The 24024-nt window shown below is 36.1% G+C and overlaps 1 protein-coding gene across 1 annotated transcript in view; it reads right to left on the reverse strand.

Moving 5' to 3' along the window:
* Nucleotides 1–935: 935 nt before the first annotated feature.
* The window catches only part of CHODL (chondrolectin), a 31446-nt gene continuing 8357 nt past the window's right edge, over nucleotides 936–24024 (reverse strand). Inside the window, exons 2-7 of the mRNA XM_053456847.1 lie at nucleotides 9768–10080; nucleotides 8601–8758; nucleotides 3471–3518; nucleotides 2952–3035; nucleotides 2525–2627; nucleotides 936–1789 (exon numbers count right to left, since the gene is read on the reverse strand). Of these exons, the coding sequence (XP_053312822.1) occupies nucleotides 1705–1789; nucleotides 2525–2627; nucleotides 2952–3035; nucleotides 3471–3518; nucleotides 8601–8758; nucleotides 9768–10080 (791 nt within the window). The 3' untranslated portion in view covers nucleotides 936–1704. The remainder of the gene's footprint in view (nucleotides 1790–2524; nucleotides 2628–2951; nucleotides 3036–3470; nucleotides 3519–8600; nucleotides 8759–9767; nucleotides 10081–24024) is intronic.

Below are 24024 nucleotides of genomic sequence, written 5' to 3' on the forward strand. Positions count from 1 at the left end.
CTATGTAGTAAAGCAGGTACAGGTGTTTATTACATGTCTTCATTAACCTACTGTTGACACATGACCAAAACATGCCTCAAATGCATGGTCATTATTATTCTAATCCCATGGTTTTAAGATTGATTATGTAGAAATGCATGCAGCTCAACTAAAGGTGTTAAATCTACAAATATTTGAAAAATGAATTCATGAGAGTTACTGTAAAAAGAAGGCTTTTTTGCTTGTGAAAAGAGACACTTTCTGCTGAATGGTATCATGCTGTATGCAACTTTTTCTGTACCATCATGTACATTGTGAGATCTTTCCTTCTGGGGAAGAAAATTCTACTTTCTGGACAGAGTGGGGCATTTTTTTTTGTGGCCTAAATTTGCAACAGTATGGCTATTAATTGATGTAATGTTACTATTGTGGTAACAGTTGAAATCATCATCCCTACAAGACTGCACTCCGAGAAGTCATTCATGTTCCCAAGATCAATCTTGTTAACAAGAGTAAATGAATTCCAAGACATCAAGGACATACTAGTACTGTATGTACTTAATGAGTGGAACACTCCTATTGTACTTCAATGGGAACTGGAACGTCATATGTTTTTGGTTGTTACAGGGAAATGTCAGCCTTCATATGAACTTTGATGCTTCTGATATCTGTGTGATCCCTTTACATTTCAGTGGTGTTACCCTTGAAAATGCATGGGAAGATCTGCAGAATCTCACATTTGCCCCTTTGTCTGCCTCCCAGCTATTTACCACGCAGAAGATATGTTCAACTGAAACAACGACATTCAGAAACAATGAAATACATCATTTAGACTGAAATAGGCAATCCTTCCTGATAAATCTTATTAAATAAGTGTTTTAGGGCCTACATTACCTTAACGCAGATGACTTACAGAAGCCAGAGGAATACAAGAGAGACTCAGACAGACACAAATAGAAAGACAAACACATGGAGTTATTATGTAGCAGCACATTCAAGATTATCATGTTTTGAAATACATATGCACGTTTACTGGAAATGTCAGACAAAGGCATTTAACTAGCATTTAACTTAAATTCTGTTTTTTTAAAAAAAAAAAAAAAAAAGCCCATTAAACACCATTCTAACCCCACAAAGGGAACATACCTTTCCACAGATTAAATTCAAGGAGGCATTGAGTTAAATGCATTGCAGGATAATCCATTTTATATGGTATATTAAAACTGTAGATAAAAAAAACATTCCCCATTTCATTTCTATCAAACCTTTATGCAAAGATAAATACATTTTTAACAATATATATATATATTCATAGCAATACTGTAGGAAGTACATCAAAAAGTACAATACAGGAGAAAATTTAACAAAATCGACCATTCTTATGGCAAATCATGTCAGGCGTACCTAACATTTCTCTGTATAAATCTCAAGGGGGGGGGGTTGTCCTTTTTCCTTAGTTGTATGATTATTCAAGAATTTCCACTAGCAAAATAAGCATAGTTTGTTTGCTTTTAATGGAGCAAGACACAAATTACTGTTTACTTTAGAATCAAATCAGAGCATTATAAAAGAGTTCTTCAAATGTGCCTCCAGGGGGAGCTTTTAGTTCTTCTTGCTGATGCTGAATGGTAAGTCATTCCAAGCTGATACTCTGTAGTGCAGCCATCCAGAAAATAAACTGTTGTATATCTTTCTTGAATTGTAGTGAAATGAGTCATTGCGACATTAAACTTCCATTGTGATGTCATTCCTCGGGGCCTTTGAAATCCACAGGGTGGATTGAGTTGGGCTGGTTTTTGACCGTTCTTTGCTGGAAAACAGAAAACAATAAAAAAGATGATAGGGTTAAACGTGAAGTTCCAACATGGCCGTCTATCTCAAATATCTCATAAAAAAAATTATTTTGTATTTTAATCAATTGATGGCGTCTTGCACTTAAGTTCAATCTTCTGGATAAACATAGCAAGTCGTCATTGTTCTCCCTTATAGAAAAACTAAATATATTTATCTGACAAATGTGCAACTCTAAAACTATGAAACTTTCTCTCTGTATTTTCTAAAAAAAAAACCAATTATTTTATATGTAAGGATTTTTCCCTGTTGCTGCAAAGCTTGGTTCTTAGCGCTGGTTAATTGATTATTAGAAATCCAGCAATGCCTCCATCTGAAATTCAGTTCTCCAGTCTGAAACTGACAAAGAAAATAGATTTCCTTGGCTGACGCCGCAGACATGAGTAAGGCCTGATGATTCATTAAGCTATCAATCTTAAACATTGCTTTTTTAATTAAATAGAATTTAACCATTTAGCTTGGCAACCCCCTCTAGATTTAGCTATATTGACAGTGGTAAGCTGGAAGGTAAAGTTAATATTGAAGATCACATCACTCAGTGGTTATCTAGGCATGTTGTAAAAACAATTTTATGTAACAAAGGTAACTTACGGGGATGTAATCATGGGAGATGTCGAGGGTTAAATGTGTTCTACCCTGGTATATACAGACTGGAGGATTCTATAGTAGGTCAACTGTACGAAAATGTCCTTACTTTTTATGAAGCATCTGGAAGCAGCAGGTTCCCAGCGCCACCAGTATGAGCAAGAGTAATGGTATGGTGGGTATAATAACATAAATTAGATTTGGCATTATTCCTAGAAAAAAAAAATATTGGTACTCTGTTATCCATTACATGTTGGAGCCCATTTTACATATCTAATTTTCTTTCTTTAAATAACAATATAATCATATTTATTCTTATTTTCAAAACTATTGGTAATTAATAAATGATCAACTGTTCTCGTGACCTTAATTACTGCTCCGAGATTCAATGCACGCAGCTGTTTCTCTTCAGTCTGACAACCATATTATGGGTATATTTATTGCACGTTGGGGCTTTTATTGAAAAATGAAATAAGCCTTTCCCCCACAGAAATGAATTCTAGCTGAACTGTTTCAAGTTAATAGAATAAAATTACCTGTTTCTGCGATGATTACATGAGAAGAGTCCTCTGGCTTGCCTGTTACAAGCATCCTCTGTGTTGTTGTTGGGGAGTAAGGATCTAAAATGAAAAATAAATAATAAGTTATTCAACTTATTTGAAACAAACAAAAGAACTCTAAATATATTGTTTGTCTGTGAAATCTTTGTTTTGATGGATGTTCTTGGTTGTGGCCGTCTAAGTGTAAAAAATATTCAGGGTTCTACAGATCTCAAAGCCGTATCATATTACTTCCGGTTATTGAATTAAAGGCAGACAGGAAGGGACATTTTAAGACCACATAAATAAGACTCTACAAGATTATCTCTACATCCTACCATTAATATAACCTATAATTACATGTTTCCCTTCACCTCATCATGGGGGATAGGTAATCTCTAGCTGAAGATCCCTTCATACCATAACAATCCACGTTTAATACTTCCCCATTAAAAGACTGATTCTTTAGATGGATCACAGAACACTTTTAGTCTATTTGGTGTTGCATTATCTTACCATAATCTGGCTCTGCTCTGTCTCCTAATTCTTTCTCTAGGATATTTTCTGTTAAGGAAAGAAATAGTCCAGAAAGTGTATAGTTAATAAGCCACGTGTATATAGAGTCTCGTGATAAGGCATTTGGAATAAACACTGCATTCTACAACACTAAAGCATTCTACGACTTCTACATTCTACGATTCTGGAATTGCTCTTGAGGTCAGCACCAAATATTTTTAAAGATCATATCCCCTCTCCTCTGTGTTTAGAGAGGAGGTCATGGACATCTTTAATGAAATGGCTGATGAAAGATAAAGTATCTCATAGTATTAGTATAGTATAAGTATCGATAATATGTAATATTGTACAGTAGAGTTGTGCATTCAGAGTCGTATGAATTAACAATTTACCGAATTTAGGAAAATTTAGCGATTTGTACAAAGCCCAGAAAATAACGCCAGACCCCCCCCCCTCAATTTGGACAAAAACATTTCATCCACAATTTGTGGGCACACATTTACTCACACTCTTTCACTGTCACTCTCTCACACACAGCCTTCCAGTTCCATATCTTCTTCATCTACTATTTGTTATCTTTTCCCTTTTCTTCTATCTTCAATCTTCTATTTTCATCCACATCTCTGCAGACGTAACTTACAGTGACGTACAATTTCTGATCCTCCAAACAGGGGAGAGGACATCACTGAAAGTTCTGACATTTTGCCCTAACTCTCTGGTCAGCATAGAAGGTAAGGATACATTTAGAGGGCATGAGAGAGAGATTGAACGAAAATGTAAGAGTGTGAAAGAGTGAATGTGAGCACCGGAGAAGGAATTTTGTTCCCAAATCAAAAATGCTGCAAACTCTTGGGCCAAACAGAATTTTCAGGGAACAAAATTTGTTGTCTGAAAACTAATGGACCAAAAACAAACGAAATAATTTGTCCAATCCATTTTTGGCTCATTTGCACATGTCTACTGTACAGTTTTACTTGTCTTTTTTTCTTCTTATGTGTTTAGGCTGATATGCTCCAGGGCATTGACAGCTGCATCTTTTTTTTTATATGGCAAATACTAGTAAAGTGTAATGTAAATTCTGAGTGATAATATATAGTGCATTTACAAATATGGCATTTACTACAAGGCAACATGATTTTAATTGGAAGTTTATTTATTTTAAGTATCTTTTAAGTATCTTGCGATTCTACTAGTAAGGCTCATATGGGAAAATATTTTCTTACATGGAAGCGTATTCAAAACAATGCCAAATTAATTGTTGTATAACTGTATAGTAATGATTTTTTTTAGTAAAATTAGGGCTCGATGAAATTTAAAAAAAAAAAAAATAAAATTCCCACAGACATAAAGATCCACAACACCAGATAAAATAAAGCAGGGAGCAGAAACATGGGGGAAAAAATCACACTTTTTTCAGCTGGAATCTCCATTATCAGTAAATCAACAAAAATGTGTTTACTACAGATTGACAAGACTTTTGTGTGAAATGGAGAATATTTACAGACTAGTATAAAAAGAAAAAAAAAAAGAGTTTCTGCTCATCACAACTCATTATGTGAGCCAGAGCTGGTTACCTGGACGCATAAATATGCATGCATTTCCATTTCATTGTTACTCATAAATACACATTATATCATTGTGCATGTGCATATCATGATATAGGAAAATCTGCTTATTATATAAATGTAAACGTCACAATTGAAAAAGTCATGTGATCAACCTGGACATCAGGATTAACTTATTAACTATTTTTGTTCAGTTTTGGCAATTAAAAAAGTACACAAAGTTAATATTTGCTGCTCCCGTGGCACACCTAACGTCTCTAATACTTGTGGTTTTTACAAGAAAGGAGCTAAAATGCTTGTTCTGTCCGATCTTCTATTTCTTCGTACCAAATCCTGGACCAATGAACCACCTCACATTCAAACTCCTATCTTTATTACTGGCTTATATCATCAAAAAAACTAAGTAATTTGAAAAAAGGTGTGCATTTCATTTAGACTGGCCACTTTATATAACGACATATATGTACTGTAATATCGATAAAAGCTTAGACATTCTCTAATAATGTCATGATTAAAAAGAAAAAACTACTCACTAAAAATTATATGGATATTGATTCTTGTAGAACTATCTCCTGTGGGAAGCCATCAATAAATTCATTTTATAATTGGCCTGTTATTGGATTTAATCATTTTTTTAAAAAAAAATTATGCCAAATCCTAGGCCTAGGTATACATTTCTATTTATGGAAAGGTAAAAAAAATAATATATATATTTATTTTTTTTAATTATTTTTTTTTCATCTAATCTCAACTTTTCCTGAGACTTTCTTATTTATAAAAGATGCGTTTTCTTTCATTTTTTAGAAAGCTGCCTATTTTTTTTTTCCTGATGCCATTGTGGCTATATGGGCTATATGAAATCAAAGCAGCCCATGGGGCAATTGTCCATCTGCCTCCTATGCCAGCCATCTCTTGCCACCTCCCATTTGTGAATTTGGTCCTTTTCCAGATCTGTACAGATACCCATGAAAATTCTGGTATTCGGTAGACGCAAGTAACAAAATAGATTAAAAAAAAAACCATAATATTATTAAGTGTTAATAATTCCTAGATATAGTCTATATGCTCTTATTATTAATGTACTGAATTATTGCTGTTGTATGCAGTTCTATGAAGTATATCGGAATAGAAATGCACCCACCCATAGTGCACAGCACCTACCCCTCAAATCTTTAATGTTGCATAAGAGCCTCAGTTTTTTTCTGTTTTTTTGTACATTTCTTCATTGATAGAACAAATAGTGACGTTTTCCACAAAGCTAAAGCTACCATGAAACTCTCTTAAACTGTCCTAGAGGCATCATATGGTGTAAACTTTATAGGACTTCAATATATAATGAAAATTATTTGTGAAGCCATGACTATAATCAAAGCATTCTGTAGCCTGTTTACATTACTTGTATGTTTTATACAAACTATATAGCCTTTATGTGACATTTTTTCTATCCTTTGTTACTTACCAGCCAAAAGTGCATTATACGCTGACCATCTTTGTTTTATGTTTAGCTCAAAATCAACTGGTTCCCAACTAGGGTTGTACTTCTAATCACACTTAATATGCTACATATCCTGACCATCACCCTGTATGACGAGAACCTTGCAGTCCAGCATTTGTCTTTAAATGTCAAAGTAAATTTATTTTTTTTTGCATAAACTGGTTAAATAAACCTCTAGCATTGATCTCTTTTTTAAGGTGAATAATACACTAAATATCCATTATTAGTGTATTCTTGGAGAATTCTGAGAAGATCAGACTAGATATTAAACTGTGATTTCAATGATCTTGACCTCTGAAGGTGTGCTGTGGTGTCCAGCGTTAGCAGCAGGTCCTTTAAGTCCTGTAAGTTGCGAGGTGCGTCCTCCACGGATGCATCCTGGTGTCATGTGTTCTCCAGGCGGCTCACCAGGCCATCCACGTAATGTAAAAAAAACGTGGTCCAATTGTTATGCTCACGTGCCCATTGGAGTCGCTTTCGGCAGTGGACAGGGGTCAGCATGGGCACCCTGACTGGTCTGCGGCTACGCGGCCCCATGCACAACAAACTGCAATGCACTTTTCTATCATAACCAGTATTATGTTTTTCAGCAATTTGAGCTACAGTAGCTCGTCTGTTGGATTTGACACGTTTCCTGACCACTGCAGACCCGGAACACCCCACAAGAGATGCAGCTCTGGAGATGCTCTGACCCAGTCATCTAGATGTCCCAATTTGGTCCTCAAAGTCGCTCAGATCCTTTTGCTTGCCCATTTTCTAACACATCAATTTGAGGATGAAATGTTCACTAATGTTGCCTAATATATCCCCACCCACTGACAGGTGCCATGATAAGAAGATCATCAGTGTTATTCACTTCACCTGTCAGTGGTCATAATGTTATGGCTGATCGGTATATACAGAATATCATTAATCTTAAATAAAATCAATACATCTTTGAATATTCACAAATATTAACACTCTGACAACTTTACCATATGTTAACTGAAAAACAGATATGATAGATGATATGATAAAATTAACCCCTTAAGGACCAGAGATGTTTTTCACTATAGGACCACAGCAATTTCCATGTTTTTGATATGTCTATATTCAATCGTTATTTCTAACTTAGTGGATCTACACAAATAATACATATTTTTTTTAGGACAATATTTTTTTTAAATGATATTCATAATTTGTAAGCCATTATTTCTATGAATAAAATACATTTAAAAAAATGATAAAAAATATGATTCACAGTGTTATGGGCACATAAATTAACTACAGTTGGTACTATAGGAAAAATATCAAAAATATATCAGTTATTTAATCTGTCCTGATTTGAAAACCACCATATATTCCCAAATAATTATTAGTTATCGTTCATAATTTCATAATTTCCCGTTTTCTATTATTTTTTTAGGTTTTTAGTTTTTTAACCCCTACCTAACCCTACATCTACCCCTTATCCAATGTCACAAAATCTCCACCAACTAATCCTCATAGGTACTCTAGGGACATCTTTTTATGACATAGGTTAATGGCAATTAATCTATTAGGTTATACCCTCAAGGTCATGACCTAAAACAGAGAATTAAGGTGTTCATAAAGAATAAATTGTAGCAAAAATAATACACTTATTAAACTGTATTCATGCTATAAACATACTAAATTGGGCCATTACAATTTACTTACTTACATTTGAATGTTCTATTCATGTGTCAAACTTGAGGGCGACTATTTTTAAATGTGTTTTACAATGACACAATAATATTAAGGTTTCAGAATATTTGAGAACTGCCCAACACATCAGCTCGACAACCTATACTTGAAAGCTCTTTATTAAAGGTAGAACAATGAATCATTTTTTACTTTTACCTTGTAACATGGTGTGTCTGTGGTACCGGGGGTTATTACTCTACTAATATCTGTTCTAGTAAAAAGAGTTCTTAAAATGTACCTTCCCTGTGTTCATTTTATAGGCAGAGGCAATGAATATGGGGAAAAAAATGTCTGATACAGATGCTGTTTCTGGAGAATTTTATGCCACCCATAAAATTTCACCATTGAATAGGTTGTTTCGCCTACCTGGAGCATATTTGCAAATAAAATTGTGCTTCATGTTACATCTGTCATCATTCCACTGATATAAGTATGGGCCTCCAATCCCAGGGTTTGCAGTCGGTTGGTGATACATCACTACACAGGCCTCGCTTCCACACGACGGCTCATCTGCATACCAATTTCTGCCAGAGATAAGGCAATAATTAGTAACATTTTCATTCCCCTGAAAGGCATTCTGTTATATATCAAATATAGCGCTAGCTGCTTGTATTCGCCGAGGTTAAAATCTTTGTTTGGTTATAGCTTTTGTTTATGACATCGGCAATACCTTTAGTATAAGAACACTTTGGGTTTTACATTTTAGAAACATTTTACTCTAAAATGTTTACATTTATGTTATCTGTGTTAATTTTAAAGTTTAAAGGATCTTCAACAAAATAAGTTTAACCATTGTGAAGTCCGTTACAAGGGCTTTTTGTGAGGCTCAATGAGGGTTTATAAAAACGCCATTGATACCCAATTAAGTTTCTTGAGAGAAATGGGACGTCTATTCACTTAACAGCAAGTGCTTCCAGTTTAGCAGAAAATGAAAGTTTAAAACATCTTCTAAAATCAAAGTACATCTAGTAGATTCACCCCATTAGTAACCAATGGTGGTTGAGGTTACCCCCTACTTTTTCTACCCTATGTGCAGCGGAACCCTCATCCCCATAATGTGCTCAGTGGGGAGGAGGTTATAAATAAAAATATATTGTTTATGATGTCATAATAATGGGGATTAAAAGTAAGAAAATATACTTGGGGGCATTACCCAGTCCTCACTTACATCCAAAAAATCATATTGAAACTTTTTTTGTCCCACTGTTAACTCAATAATGGCCAACATCTACAGTAAGCTTATGCCTTGGGCCATGGAAATTGTCAAACTGAACCACCAATCAAGTTGAATATCAATGCTTGTGGTAGAGTTGTATTTGATTTGAAAAACAGCTTTTGAGAGCCCTACATATATATGAAGTCATTTTATCTTACATGTAAATCTAAAAGGTTTTTAGGGCAGTTCTTAAAGTGAGCATACCAGCTATTATGCATATTTTGTAAAGCTGTTTAATCTTTTACTATAGTAAATTCTCTGTAACACGGTCACTATAATGTGTAGTAGTTTTGTGGTATTATACGCTCGATTTGTACCTGTATTGGAAAACACTTCCATCGGACCATCTGTACAGGTCTGGACAAGCTCCTGATGAAGCCATAGCTTCAAGATTTCTCCAAAGGCCAATCCAGAAATCCCCGTCAGAAATTCCAGAAGCTGAATTTGTTAGATTTTGTAACATCCTCTCAATGAGTTTTTGTTCAGCTTCACTTTCAATGCTTAAAAGAGCGCCGCCGTCAATTTCACAAGCTTGCCTGGCTTCCTGAAACCCAACGCGTCTTGATAAGTCTTGGAAATAAGCAATCTTGTAGCAAGGGTGCTTATAGTCTGCATAACACACTTTTTGACCTGTAAAAAAAGCGAAAGTGATATACAAATTTTGTTTCTTCATATTACACCATAAAAATGATTTGGATAGAAATTAAAGAAACTTTACTATCATTATTTAAAATGTATTTCATTATTTATTTTTAGATGTGATGTAAGAGTTTCAACCATTGTTTATTCTGACCTCGGTTGGCCTGTTCTGTAGTTCAGGTTTATAACTACTGGTGACTTGCAACTCAATTGAAAGTACTCCTGCTTTCAGCACACAGTCCTATTTATTCACAAAACATTTCAGCTCTTAGTATTATCACTACTATTACAATTTGTTTAAATCACACCATTTTTTACTTTATTCTTCTTAGTTTTTGATTTTTTCAACAGGTTCACAACAGAGGTAACAGCAGAACAGCAATCCGATATCCACCTTACTCATCTATTAACATTAATCACCAGGGCCAGACTGGCAATGACGACATGACAGCTGGCACTTTAAAAGGAAAAAAAGCTACCCTACCTAGCCCTGTGTGAAAAAGTAATTGTCCCATTGGTTACTAAAACAACCAATTAACCAATTGTAATTGATAATTAGGTTTAATTTTTGCTACACAGGCTCATTCATGATTACTGCCAACCCTTGAGTTTAAACATCAATTAAATAGAACCTGTCTTGCAGTAGTAGGTTTAAAGATCTCAAAAAGCAGCAAATGATGCCGTGATCAAAAGAATTAATAAAAAAAAGATGAGAAACAAAATCATTGACATATATCAGTCTAAAAAGGGTTATAAAACAATTTATAAGGCTCTGGGACTCCAGCGAACCACAGTGACAGCCATTATCTACACATGGAAAAAACAGTGGGGAACCCTCCCAGAAGTGTCCGGCTTGTGCAAAAGAGATTGTGCAAAAGAGAACACACTGCTAGCACCGCTAACCCAAAAACATCTTTGATGACCCCAGGACTTTTGGGATAATATTTTGTGGAAGACATGGTTCTGGAGTAAAACCAACCCAGCATTCCACCATATAACAACACCATACCAACAGTCGAACACAGTGGTGGTAGTGTAATGGTCTGGGGCTGCATAATTGACGGAACCATGAATTCTGCTCTCTACCCGAAAATCCTAAGGCTCAAGTGCTGTTGGGTTATGCAGCAGGACAATGATCCAAATCACACAAGCAAGTCCACCTCTGAATGGCTCAAAAGAAGCAAATTAAGCTTTTGGAGAGGCCTAGTCAAAGTCCTGACTTGAATCCGATTGAGATGCTGTGGCATGAGCTTAAAAAGGCAGTCCATGCTGAAAAACCCTTCAATGTGGCTGAATTAAAACTGCCAAGAAGAATGGGACAAAATTCCTCCACAGCAGTAAAAACGATTTGCTGTCAGTTATCGAATAGTTTGGTTACTTATTGAAGGTAAAATAATTACTTAAAAGCTGCATTTTGTGTGTACTCACATTGTCTTTATCTTATATTAGAATGATTTGGATTGTCTAAAAACATTTGAATATGACAAATAAGCAAAAATAGAAGAAATTGGGAAGGGGGAAATACTTTTTCATAGCATTATAAGTCCAGCCAACATCGGCTTATGGGTGGCTGCACACTACGTTTTTATGCTCATGTAGCTCATGTAGGCCCCAAGATGTCTTGGTAGACCTTTTAAGACAAGGGGGCATTCTTTTTGACACCCCTGCTTGTTATACTACTAAAATCCTGTAAATGTCCCCAAAAATGCAACAACCATGGCCACCAGTTATTTACACCAGTCATCACCATCTGTAAAAATCTGCTGGAATAGAACGTGTCTTCGTTCAAACCCATTCAAGCCCTACGGAATTCTGTTATTAAATTTAATCATCGTTCCCTCTTTTACCAACACATGTATCATTCATTATTATTAACATCAATGCTGTAAGACTGAACGGTGATGGATTGCATTAATACTACAATGTGAGAAGGCTTGAGACTACAGACTAAATAGCTTAAATAAGTTTCCTTAATCGTTTTAATGTACTGCTTGAGACACGTTTCATACTGCTAGCGCATTTTCTCAAAAGGAACAAAGCATAAAATTGAAAGGGTAAATAACATTCCACTGTATGGGGTCCATTTTATTGCACAAAAAGTTAAGTATATTACAAAGTATTGTAATTTTAACAGCTTTGAAAGAGTATAAAGCATAATAGCATTTTTTTACATTTCCATATACCAGTTCCAAACGGTTGGACAGTGTTTTTGTTTTTTTGTTTTTTTGTTTTTTACAGTAGCCTAGAATAGGAAAATTAGAAACAATTAAATACTTGAAAGGATTTAACAAAGTACAGGAGTACAGAGAAATGAAAGAAGACACCCTAATCTCAAATGTAATGACGTTTTAACTCTTAGTGTGCCACCTATGCAAGTCATAAGAGAGAGATTGTGTGGTGTTGCAGGCAGTACAATAACTTTATGTAATATATTGTTTTTTTTACATTTCGGCTCCCAAAATTAAGGTGTGTCTTATGCATGGGAGTGTCTTATACTTGGGGAAATACGGTATTTAGACATATACATACATACCTGTGTGTGTGATCTCATGCGCTTCATAGTGTGTCCCTGAATGGCAGAAATAAAATGTGGTCACCCTACATACCACACATATGTGCTCAGGAGAAGTGGGAGATTCATTGTATGGGTTTTTTTCCTCGTTCCATCTAGCCCAGTGTGCAGGATCCATCCCAAAACATGTCTGACTGGAAATGGTAGAGAAAGAAACTAAAAATTCTGTGTTGTCATTAGATTTGTGGTTGCTACTGTCCACTAAGAAAGGTAAGTTTCATTTCTTTAAAGTAATCAAGGGATGGTCTTTTAGGGAATATATAGTTTGTGGGGGTTATTGTGATGTTTAGGGTAGTTATTCCCTCCAAATCACAAGTTGCACGTTTTCGGTTCATCCGTGAAAATTTCTTAGGTTGAAACCGCTTTGCGCACTCTTGATGTGGTTTCCGTGTGATTATGTAATGTACCGTATTTCCCCATGTATAAGACGCTCCTTAATTTTGAGGCCAGAAATTTGAAAAAAAAAAAAAGTATTATCATAAAATTCATTCTCATCATCCTCATCACTCCCATCCATTAACTGCCCCTAAATGAACCCTAAAGACTCCATCAACCATAACTGCCCCTAAATTAACCCTAAACACCCAATTAACCATAACTGCCCCTAAATTAACCGTGAACAACCCATTGACCATAACTGCCCCTAAATGAACCCTAAAGACTCCATCAACCATAACTGCCCCTAAATTAACCCTAAACACCCAATTAACCATAACTGCCCCTAAATTAACCGTGAACAACCCATTGACCATAACTGCCCCTAAATTAACCCTCACCTCCCCTAACTTTCAGCAGCCCAAATATTAATTTTATACTTTGGCCGCTATAAGAAAAGGGGCGGAGCAATCATCAGTGAGTCAGAAAGGGGCGGGGCCAATCATCAGTGTGACTGCAGGGAGGTACTGGGAAGTAGAAACTGCAATCTACAACCACTGTATAAGACGCACCCTGTTTTTAGACCCCAAATTTTTCGAAAAAAGGTGCGTCTTATAAATGGGGAAATCCGGTAACCTACATGCAATATTGTGTTGCTCAGAAGACCTTGGAGATATGTATGGAACATTTCTTCCATTAAGCTAACATTTGAGAAATACATAGCCATATGTCCCAATGCTGTATTTGTTGCTAAAAACAAGTTTCAAAGTTGTTTGTGACTCACAAGGTTGATAAAAAGAAGATAAACATGGGCTTCTTGGATTGCACTAGATGTGAGCTTCCAGGAAATGTATAAATGTGTTTATTTATTTTGACACTTTCTACCAGTGTTACCATGGAATTCATCAGTTTTACCTTTTTTATAAAAAAAAATCATAAATGATGGTTTTGTGTTATCAATTTTCAGTATAGGTTTACAAAAAAACATAAATGTACACATTTTCAAAAAAAAAAATCTGCTCAGGGACTGTTGTCATTTTAAACACATATTTATTTGAACAAACCTTAATGCATTTGAGTATAAAGTAACCCTGAATCTAAGACAAGACCAAGGACTCTTTAAAAAAATAGCAGTCAATATTATTTTTTACCCGTTTTAACAAATGACGGTCCTGGCACGTCATTTGTCGTTAATGACATGTTTTTCCGTGATGTGCCCGGACCGGCAATTGTCATCAAGGGGTTAAGGTCTGAGTCTGAGGCTCAGGAAAAAATAGCAGTCAATATTATTATTGTTACTAAGCTGCCCACTTAATCTACATACACAATTACATAGGCTGATCTTCTGTACTTAACCATAAAAGAGATACATTAAAGGTGCTGTTCTACTAATACATTTCTTCCGAAGGTTTATTCCCATGAAAAAAAATAATGAGATTACATGTTATCTGGTTAAAGAAGGACTTCTGTGAAGGTTTTGGGCATTGAACGGTACTAGGAATGGTGTTTGTAATGCTGTATTTAGTTGGAAAGTGTTAAATTGAAGAGAAGAGATGGAACAGTACGTTTAAGTTGTGTGAAAGAATAACACTAGGCTAGTATTTTTGTTGTGCCATTTCCTCCGTATTCTATATGTTAATTTGTGCATTCTTACCGTTTTATCACTGGCTTTATTAAACTGCGATGTTTATACATTGGGCAATTTTCCTAGTTCAGGTAAACATATTACCATGATATTGATGCGAATGAATAGCAATTTTCTTTGAAATGCTTGTGCCAGTTTATACTAGACCTAAATCTTCTTCCAGGCTATTAGAAGTATCTTTAATAAACGAAATAAATAGATTGGAATTTACAAATGCACTGAAGAAAGCTGCATTTTCACCGAAGGGATGACTGCCAGTTATTGTTGCCTCGATGTGTTTAAATGGAAACAATTTAGAATCCAGTCCAAAGTCTTGTACGGTTTAAATTAGTTGCAGGTGTCAAGTTCCAATACGCTGGAGTCCTCTTAATAGATAACAGGCTTGTATTTTGTAGTCTGTTTCTAACATTATCTGTTCATAAGTAGTGTTAGTGATATCGGTGCTGAACCATATCCAAGGAAAAACATTACAGTTAAATACAGACCTATTCTTGTCCTCGTTACTTTTTATTTTTCTTGTTAAATAAATGTATATACCTATCATATGTCATGGAGCTGACTTCCATGATATAGCAGATAGCAATGGACTGTCTCCTTAATATGCTTTCTTCTGTTGGCTTGCCTTGTTATGGAGATAATAAAAGTTTTATGCAGAAACTTAAAATTTTCAGTTTTGACAAAAAGAGAGTAGTGGTCCATCATTTCTTTCTTTAATGTGGAAGTAAATGGAGATCTTAGACTTTAGACTTAGATTTTTTTAGTGCACAAACATAGCGCACGCACACACACACACGCACGCTCGCACACACACATATTGAACACTCTTTGGAAGCCGTGTGTACAGTTTCTTGTTTGTTATATACACATACATACACATGCATTTTTATATAAGGTAGAGCGATCAGCAAATTCTCTAAACTTTCAAACCTACTTAATGGTAATTTAAAAAAAAAAAGAACTTAGTGATTTTACTAAGAAAGGTCCAGATTGGTCCTTCTAACTCATTTGCGAATATATCCTGCCCTTATGTAATAGACCCCGTAGTTTAGCAGAGTGGTTGTTTTAGTATATGTTTAGAGACTTTACTGAGATCGCCAGGTTTATAATACATAGCGGACAGCTGGGAGGTGCACACAGCTCAATGTACTGTCCGATTATAACACTCCGAACAGCTGTGTCTTACATTACTACACCATTTGCTCAGACTCCTGATCACTTACATAATTGCACATGTCCAATAGTTTTCTGAAAACATCTGCTTAGGTTTAATTTTATTTATGCTATCTATTTTAAAAAACATATTCATGATCATGAACTTGTAAAATTAAGCCATGAATCCTGTAAGAAAGTCATGCAACATTTTTTTAATTTCATTACAGACAGCTTATATGCATAGTTGTATTTTTTAAAAAAAAATCAAATTTAGCACTATAAAGATGGCTGTATCTGGACAGCTATATGCAAGGGCGCGGGTTTCGTGGTCCTGCAGCTTGCACAGAGAATGTGAGCAGCACTGAAGATAGGATTCTGCATGAGGTAAGGAGGATGTGTTTGTTAGTGTATAGTATTAGAGTGAGTGTGTTTTAGTATATGGTGTTGCCGTGTATGAGAGCCGTGGAATGTAAGGTGTTAGTGTGTGTGTTAGTGTATGATGCTAGCATGTATGTGTGTGTGTGTTAATGTATGAGTATGTGGGTGTTAGAACGAGTTTGCATGTTAGTGTGTGTTACACTTTCTGATTCGTACAAATTGCAAACTTAATGAAAGACCCCACATGAAATGGATGAAAAACGAAGCAAAAAGCTAAGGTTTTTCATCCGAAATCCGTGAGTTCTTTCACTCCCACTCTTTCACACTCTCTGAACATCTCCCTACCTTCTCTGCACCCACTTCCAATTGTGCTTCTGTGCCTCACATCTTCTTTTATTCATCTTCTTATTCTCTTTCTTTTTTTCTTCTTTCTTCACCCACATACCTCCTGGATACGTCATCATATCCTGGCATGGTTTAAACCAATGGGCTGGTTTAGCAGCACCAAGACGCCGTTCTGTAAGACCCCTCCAATTTTGCGTTGGGGGGACTGCCATCTTAGGCCTGAATTCCCCATGCATATCATATGTATTAAAGTGCATATGATGACTGGAGTGTGCTTTCATGGAGATTTGGAATTTATATAAATACGGCTACTTCACAGATTTTCAACTTTGCTTCATGAAATGGTTAACAACAGCGCTGCCATTCACTCAGCTGACTTGCTTTAAATACATTTTCAACATCCAAAGCAACCAGGCCTTTCAAAATTTAAAAAATGCTTGTCTTCTATGATGAAATGTCCATCAAATCAAATAATCAGAGCATGGTCAACCAGTGATATTAAGGCATATTATTCTGAAGGTGCTGGAAGGCATGTAGGCTATAGGGCGGCGTAAATATTTTTATGGGCAAAATAAAAATAAAAAATGAATAACAGCCAGCACTGACTGTTTCAACAGAAGCGGGACTTGCATCAGTCAATCATCATCCTATATGCAACCCTAAACAGAATAGAACATATGTTGCAGTGTTGAACCGGTTGTTACTGGAAACTCACATTCCCTACTAACTCTCATGGCACTCGCTGTTTAGTGAATAGATACGGGTAGTAGACACATTTAAGCTAGTAAGAAAAAGAAGAAAAAAAAAAGCAGTTGAAATCATGAACGCAGATTGAGATACCTAAAGGAGAATGTACTTCGGAGAAGAAGAACAGAGACTCTGTTGTGTTCCTCAAGTAATATTTCAGAAAAATAATAGACAGAATAGTTAATGTGCAATCAATTTTGCTTAATCCAACTATATTTCGGCAGTGGAAAACTACTTATCATTAGTGAAACTAATAATAGATGACTGAATAGTGTAGAAGGTAAATTCAGTTGTGCTTATTTTTACTAATACACCTGGCGCCAACCTTTTATCAAATTACACAATGATCATTGGCTGGATCAAATGTCACAAAGAGAGATGACAATGTGCAATTTATCCTAAGGTTCTGATGAGTTTTCGTTAATGTTCCTTTATCCTCATGCACTCATCACTCCCATTTACAAACCAATATAACGTGAAATAGGTTGATAGAATATCCACAACAAAACAAAGACACAGACTCATTGGGCAATAAAGTGCAATATTCATGAAAATCAGGATAGAGGATTAGGTTTTTAAAAGTGATTTGCAACTAAAGTATTGGAGTAGTAGTTGTAAGGCAACAGCATCTACGGTTTAAAGGGTTAAGTTGTTTCGCTTTGTGTATCACTTGGTGTGCGGTGTTACAACTTGTTTGTTACGGTTTCCATGCCAATATAATTTTTTGGGAGTTCATGGATTTCAAAAGATCTTTGTGATGTTGCAGATCCGCCTGTCCCTCTGTGCACCCTCGGAAATGCAGACTCATATGTTGATCTTATATTTATGATCCAGTCGCTGTCCGCCAAGAGTCTATCACTACTGGCATCCAATAGCATAAGACCCTAAGTCTAAGACTGTCGGTGGCCCTAGAGGATGATTATCCTGGATACATGTGCACACATTATGTGTAATGTTTTAATTTAAATGCCCCATGAAGTTCATGCCAGTTGGATGGCATTAGTTTATTTCCATTTGTACATTTTCTGGTCAATAAGCTTAATTTGAATTCACAGCTGCAGTCCAATCGACTGAGATCCATATACAGCTGTGAAATCAAATGTGTGAGTTTTTCATATATTACCATAAATATATGTTTTCTTGCAATAAAGCCAAACAGCCCATTTTCATTATTTAACCTGTCCTTTCTCATTTCAGATATTCAGTTGGGCTTTGTATTCTCACCTCCTTTGGGGTGTCTTAATGTAGTTTTGGAATAATAGCCTTATAATTATTGAATGCATCTGTTTGTAGGTGTAGAATTAAGCACTTTCATTTCTTTATTTGTGGTTTTGAGAATCAGTGACAGATTAAACAATGCACAACCCGCACAGAATCAGGCCCTGAGCATTCTCGAAAAGAGCAGGAGATAAGTGTTTCAGGGGTAAATGCTCTGACGCCTTAGCTTTGCTCATTTAACATATAGCATAACGTGATATTACAGCAATGACAAACATACAGCGGATGAGATCTCTTGTGACATCACAAACAGACTTATGTTGTGAAATCAGACATTGGAATGGTGCACACACCCCTGGCATTACATTTATTGTGTTAGAGATGCCTAGTCAATGAGTTGTTGGATTTAAGCAAAATGTGTATTAAACATTACTATCCCTACAATAAATATGACTTAATCCCATTATCTTGGTGTGTAACCTCGTGTGTTCAGCATGGTATTAATAAATCAACTTATATACCACGTGTTCCTTTATAATCAGTTTTTACATGAGTGAGTGACATCCTAAAACAGGAGAATATATGCGTTGACATGTAGCAATACATTTAATTAGATCGTTTTTATAATGATGGAATACCATTTATAATGTGTATTTAGAAAATGTACACATGGTAGTTTTAAGTGCAATGTTTTTATTCCAATATGGACCATTTTCAGATTTTACCAATACACCTTATGGATGCCAGTGATGTCATGGTGACTTCACTGTGCTCTCTCTCTCCAAAACTGCAGCTCTAGTGGGATGTTCCCAGTCTGCAGTGGTCAGTATCTATCTAAAGTGGTCCAAGGAAAGAAAAGCAGTGAACCAGAGACAGGGTGATGGACAGCCATGTACGTGGGAGGCAAAGGTTGGCCCATGTGGCCAAATCAACAGACGAGCTCCTGTACTCAAATTGCTGAAAAAGTTAATACAGTTTATTGCGTTTGGGACTGCATAGCTGCAGGCCAATCAGGGCCCCCATGCTGATCCCTGTCCACTGCCAAAAGCACCTACAATGGCCATGTGAGCATAAAAACTGGACCACGGAGCAATGGAAGAAGTTGGTCTGTCTGATGTATCGTGTTTTCTTTTACATCACGTGGATGGCCAGGTGCCTGGAGAACCGTGGATGTTACTTTGGCATGTACCACCTACCTAAGCATTGTTGGAGACCATGTACACCCTTTCATGCACACGGTATTCCCTGATGGCGTTGGCCTCTTTCAGCAGGATAATGTGCCACAAAGCACAAGAATGATTCAAGAATGATTTGAGGAACAACAGCAACGAGTTCAAGGTATTGGCTTTGCATCCAAATTCTCCGGATCTCAATCCAGTTGAGCATCTGTGGGATGCTGGACAAACAAGTCCGATCCATAGAGGCCGCACCTCACAGCTTTCAGGATTTAAAGGATCTGCAGCTAACGTCTTGGTGCCACTCTTTTGATGCTGTCCGATGTCTCCAACCATGGCTTACTTACTAATGCAAATTACAGCTTGGGTGGTTAAATATTTAGCCATAATTCATGGAGTTATAAACAATGAATAGCTAAACAAGACTACCCTCACCCCCAATCATGTAACCACTTAACTAAACATAGCACTATTATTTAAAACAATTATTAAATGACTTGGCATTTGGTATAGGATTTCAACTAAACTGATCAGCACTTTCGTATGCCAAGTATTGTTACAGCAAAAGCCGCACTAGACCTGCATCTATTAGAATAGACTATTGCAAGGTTTTTGCCAAATATTTTCTGGGAAAAAAAGACTTTTAACGTGCTATATGACAAAAACCTTTAGCCAAAAGTCTTAGTCATGGCAGTTTTACTGTAGCTTTTAAGCAGAATAATGTCCATCCTCCTGGCATGTAGTCCATACTGTATATTAAACATTGATCTTTCAAAATTGATTCTTCAATGCAATTTAGCTCTTTGTCCAATTACTATATTTTATTACATCAGCTCTCTTCAGATTCCCAATTTATGTCTTCCAAACCCCTGTTAACTGCACTATTTCCATAATCACTCACTTATTATTTTTTAAGCAAATACACTTCTGACTTGGTGTAATAGTGACAGACAGGGTACTAGACGCTATCAACGACCCATCTAGGTTCTAGACAACTGCAAAGAAAAAGTAACTAGGGATTTAGCTCCTAGGGCACATAGTCAAGTAACGTGATAATCAGTCAATCACACATACATGTTTAACTCATGCCATTTTGTATCTCCTCACAGTCCATGATATTTAAAATACAAAGTTATTGCACAATAGCTTTTAATTTAGGTAGCCAAAAATGTATTTCCAGATTCCGTTGATACAAACCCAGACTCATACAAAAGAAAAATGTACAGATATATTTAATATCCCACATGTCATCATTATATGTGTAGCCGCAGGCAGCAAACTACAGGCCACACCAAGTGTGCCAACTTTTGGGACTGGATAAAACAAATGGCAAGGTGAGCATAATGTGGGTACTGGTTCACATGAGTGTGTGGGAATTACAGTCTGCTTATGAATTCTTATTGCTTCAAAATTGGTTTAATATAATATATACTCATGGGGGGTTTCATAGCCCATTAAACTTACTGTATGTCAGTGGCATTTAAGGTGTTAATAAGGGAGCTCTCCTGCTGAGAAATATCTTAGGTTGTAAGTTGAGTGGAGGGCAGCGCACTGAACCCATCATACACTTTCCCAATCACTCAAAGAATCACAGAGGCTCAGGGTCTGCCTGGCAGCGCATGAATGAATGCAACCAGCGACAAGTCGAGTGAGAGAGAGAGAGAGAGAGAGAGAGAGAGAGAGAGAGAGAGATAGAGAGAGAGAGAGAGAGAGGAGAAAAGAGAGGAGAGAAGATATGATAGAGAGACAGGAGAGAGAGAGAGAGAGAGAGAGAGAGAGGGAGGGAGAGAGAGCTAGAGAGAGAGATAGTCAAAGGTATCATGTGAACTGACCTTATATACAAACTTCTAGATGTGGTGGTCTAGATAATCTTCCCAAATCGTATCAGTTTTACACTTCCTAATTTTCTATGGACCCCATTGAACAACTTAAGAACAGATATTACTTTTTGCTTTTTTTTAGCGGCCGTTGTCTAGACGCTGCTCCTGAAGAGGTAATTTTAGACCAGTCATTGAATCTCAAATTCTGCACCTTTGCTAAAACCAATTAAGATTCAGACAGGTCTGTAAACGCTGCACTGGGGGCACTGGCGGAACATTTAGAAAGAAATGATTTCGGGTTATAATGTATCTTTGCTTTCTTCAAGCCCTACCTCATGAAACTTAATGTTTAACACTACATTACCACATAATTGAACACAGCTGTGACTAATCACCTCAGAAGAAAGTTAATGGAGCCGGCGTCTGCGCATTTACATTAATGAAAACCCCGACTCTATTGCTAAAACTAAAGGGGTTTACAAAAAAAAGTCAGTGAGGGGAGCAGAACAACACATGATGAGAATACATTTTCAAAACTATACTGTTTTTGCACTATTTATGAAATAAATGCAGCATTGAAAGAATACAGATTTTTCCTTAGCGTGTCTGCGTCTATAAGGGCCAATAACATACTACGCTTAATTAATTAACTTCTTCGACAGACTAGTCCATCAATAATGTAGTTCTGTCGGCTTCATTACTGCTATTCGTGGAAGAATAAAATACTTTACATTAGGCCTCAATGAATTCAACATGGAGTCACTTTTCTACCAGATCATGCAAACTGTATACTTCCCAAGTATACTTCTTTAAGGGACACAGTCCCTCTTTGGAAACCATACAGATATATATAAATATATATATATATATAAATATATATATATATATATATATATATAGCCCTAAAAACCACAATAATGTGCATAATAACAGCATACAATTGTGTTTATTATTATTCAATAATACTATAAAATGTAAAATACTGTATAAGGGAAATACCACTAATACAGTCTTGTAAATGCCTCACTTACAAAATAGGCCGTAAAGCTACTTTTGGTAAAGCTAGCCCCCCCATCCTTACCTCTAACTTCAACTAAAGTGTCAACTAAAGTGTCCCCTTCAGTCACTTCATAAATGGTTAGTGACGCTATTGACGGGCTCCGGGTATCGCTTTAGCCTCTTGAAAACATTATGGGTCACAAAATCCATACAAGTTAAACATCTAGATTAGAAAACAGAGTTTTATGTCAATACGGCAAAAACTAGGCTCGATTCAATGAATGCAAAAACCGTACTCAAGTAACAAGAGATAAAAAAAAAACACGTTCCCACATTTCCAAAACCAAATGTATAGGTGAGGTGAGCCCTAATTTATATACAGTGTCGCTAAACCAAGACTAAATGGTTGGGCTTCCAAGCCAAGAATCTGAGATAAGAGGGACTGTAATGAATTATTAATATAAATAATGAATAACTGAGAAAGCACCTCTAAAAAAATAAACAAAAATTTGTGTTAAGATAAAAAAATGTTAAGTAGGTTTCAGGACAGCAAGGTTGGTTTTTTTGGTTGTTTTTTGTTTTTTTTTAAATAATCCTTTTTTTCTTGTAATTTTCTACCTGCCATTTCCCGGGAACTTGCTACAATGTATCAATGTAAAGAAGGCTTTCGCCAATTAAGAAGATTAAATTGTCAGGGCTTCATGCCAGAATATTGTCAGTCTTCATTGTTCTTTACATTGTACATACTTTGCAGCAAGTTGTGCAATAAAAGCTTTTCATTTGCTTAGGTATAATGATATGTTTATAGCATTGCTGGCAACTATTGTGGACAGAAAATATACAAACAAAAGATTCTAGCACAGTAAGAAGGAATAAAATATCCCATGCAATGATGACATCTTTTTAATTTGCAAAATAAATTAAATCCAGGTTATATTATAATTTATAATCATAATTCTCTAGCCCTCGGCTGGCATCTTCATTTGCCCATTCATATATATATTATATTATGTAGATAACGCATATCCACATCGCTATAAACTTAAAATATATGTTTACGAGTTTCCTGGACACTGATCAGTGGGCAGTGTTGATGAAAAAAATATATAAATCATAGCTTGATGAGTTCTGAATATGCAGTAGCGTAAGGAAACTTCTGTGGGTCTGAATGTTTCACAGGGCCCTGCAACCTTTTCAAAGTCACAATATTGGGTATGGTGCTCCCCACAAATTTTTGGCACCCTTGGTGAATATGAGCAAAGAAAGCTGTGAAAATTTGTCTTTCTTGTTTAACCTTTTGAAAAAAACCGATCTGTTGTCATGGATATCAAACAATTGCACACAAAACACAGGTTTATCCAAAAATATATGTGTGGTACCGTTTTAGTCAATACTTTGTGCTACCTGCCTTTGCCAAATTAGCAGCTCTGAATCTTCTCCTATAACGTCTGATGAGGTTGGAGAATGCATGGCAAGGCATCTGAGACCTTTCCTCCATACAGACTCTCT

Source organism: Spea bombifrons, chromosome 2, assembly GCF_027358695.1.
Source record: "Spea bombifrons isolate aSpeBom1 chromosome 2, aSpeBom1.2.pri, whole genome shotgun sequence".
Taxonomy (NCBI): Eukaryota; Metazoa; Chordata; class Amphibia; order Anura; family Pelobatidae; genus Spea; species Spea bombifrons.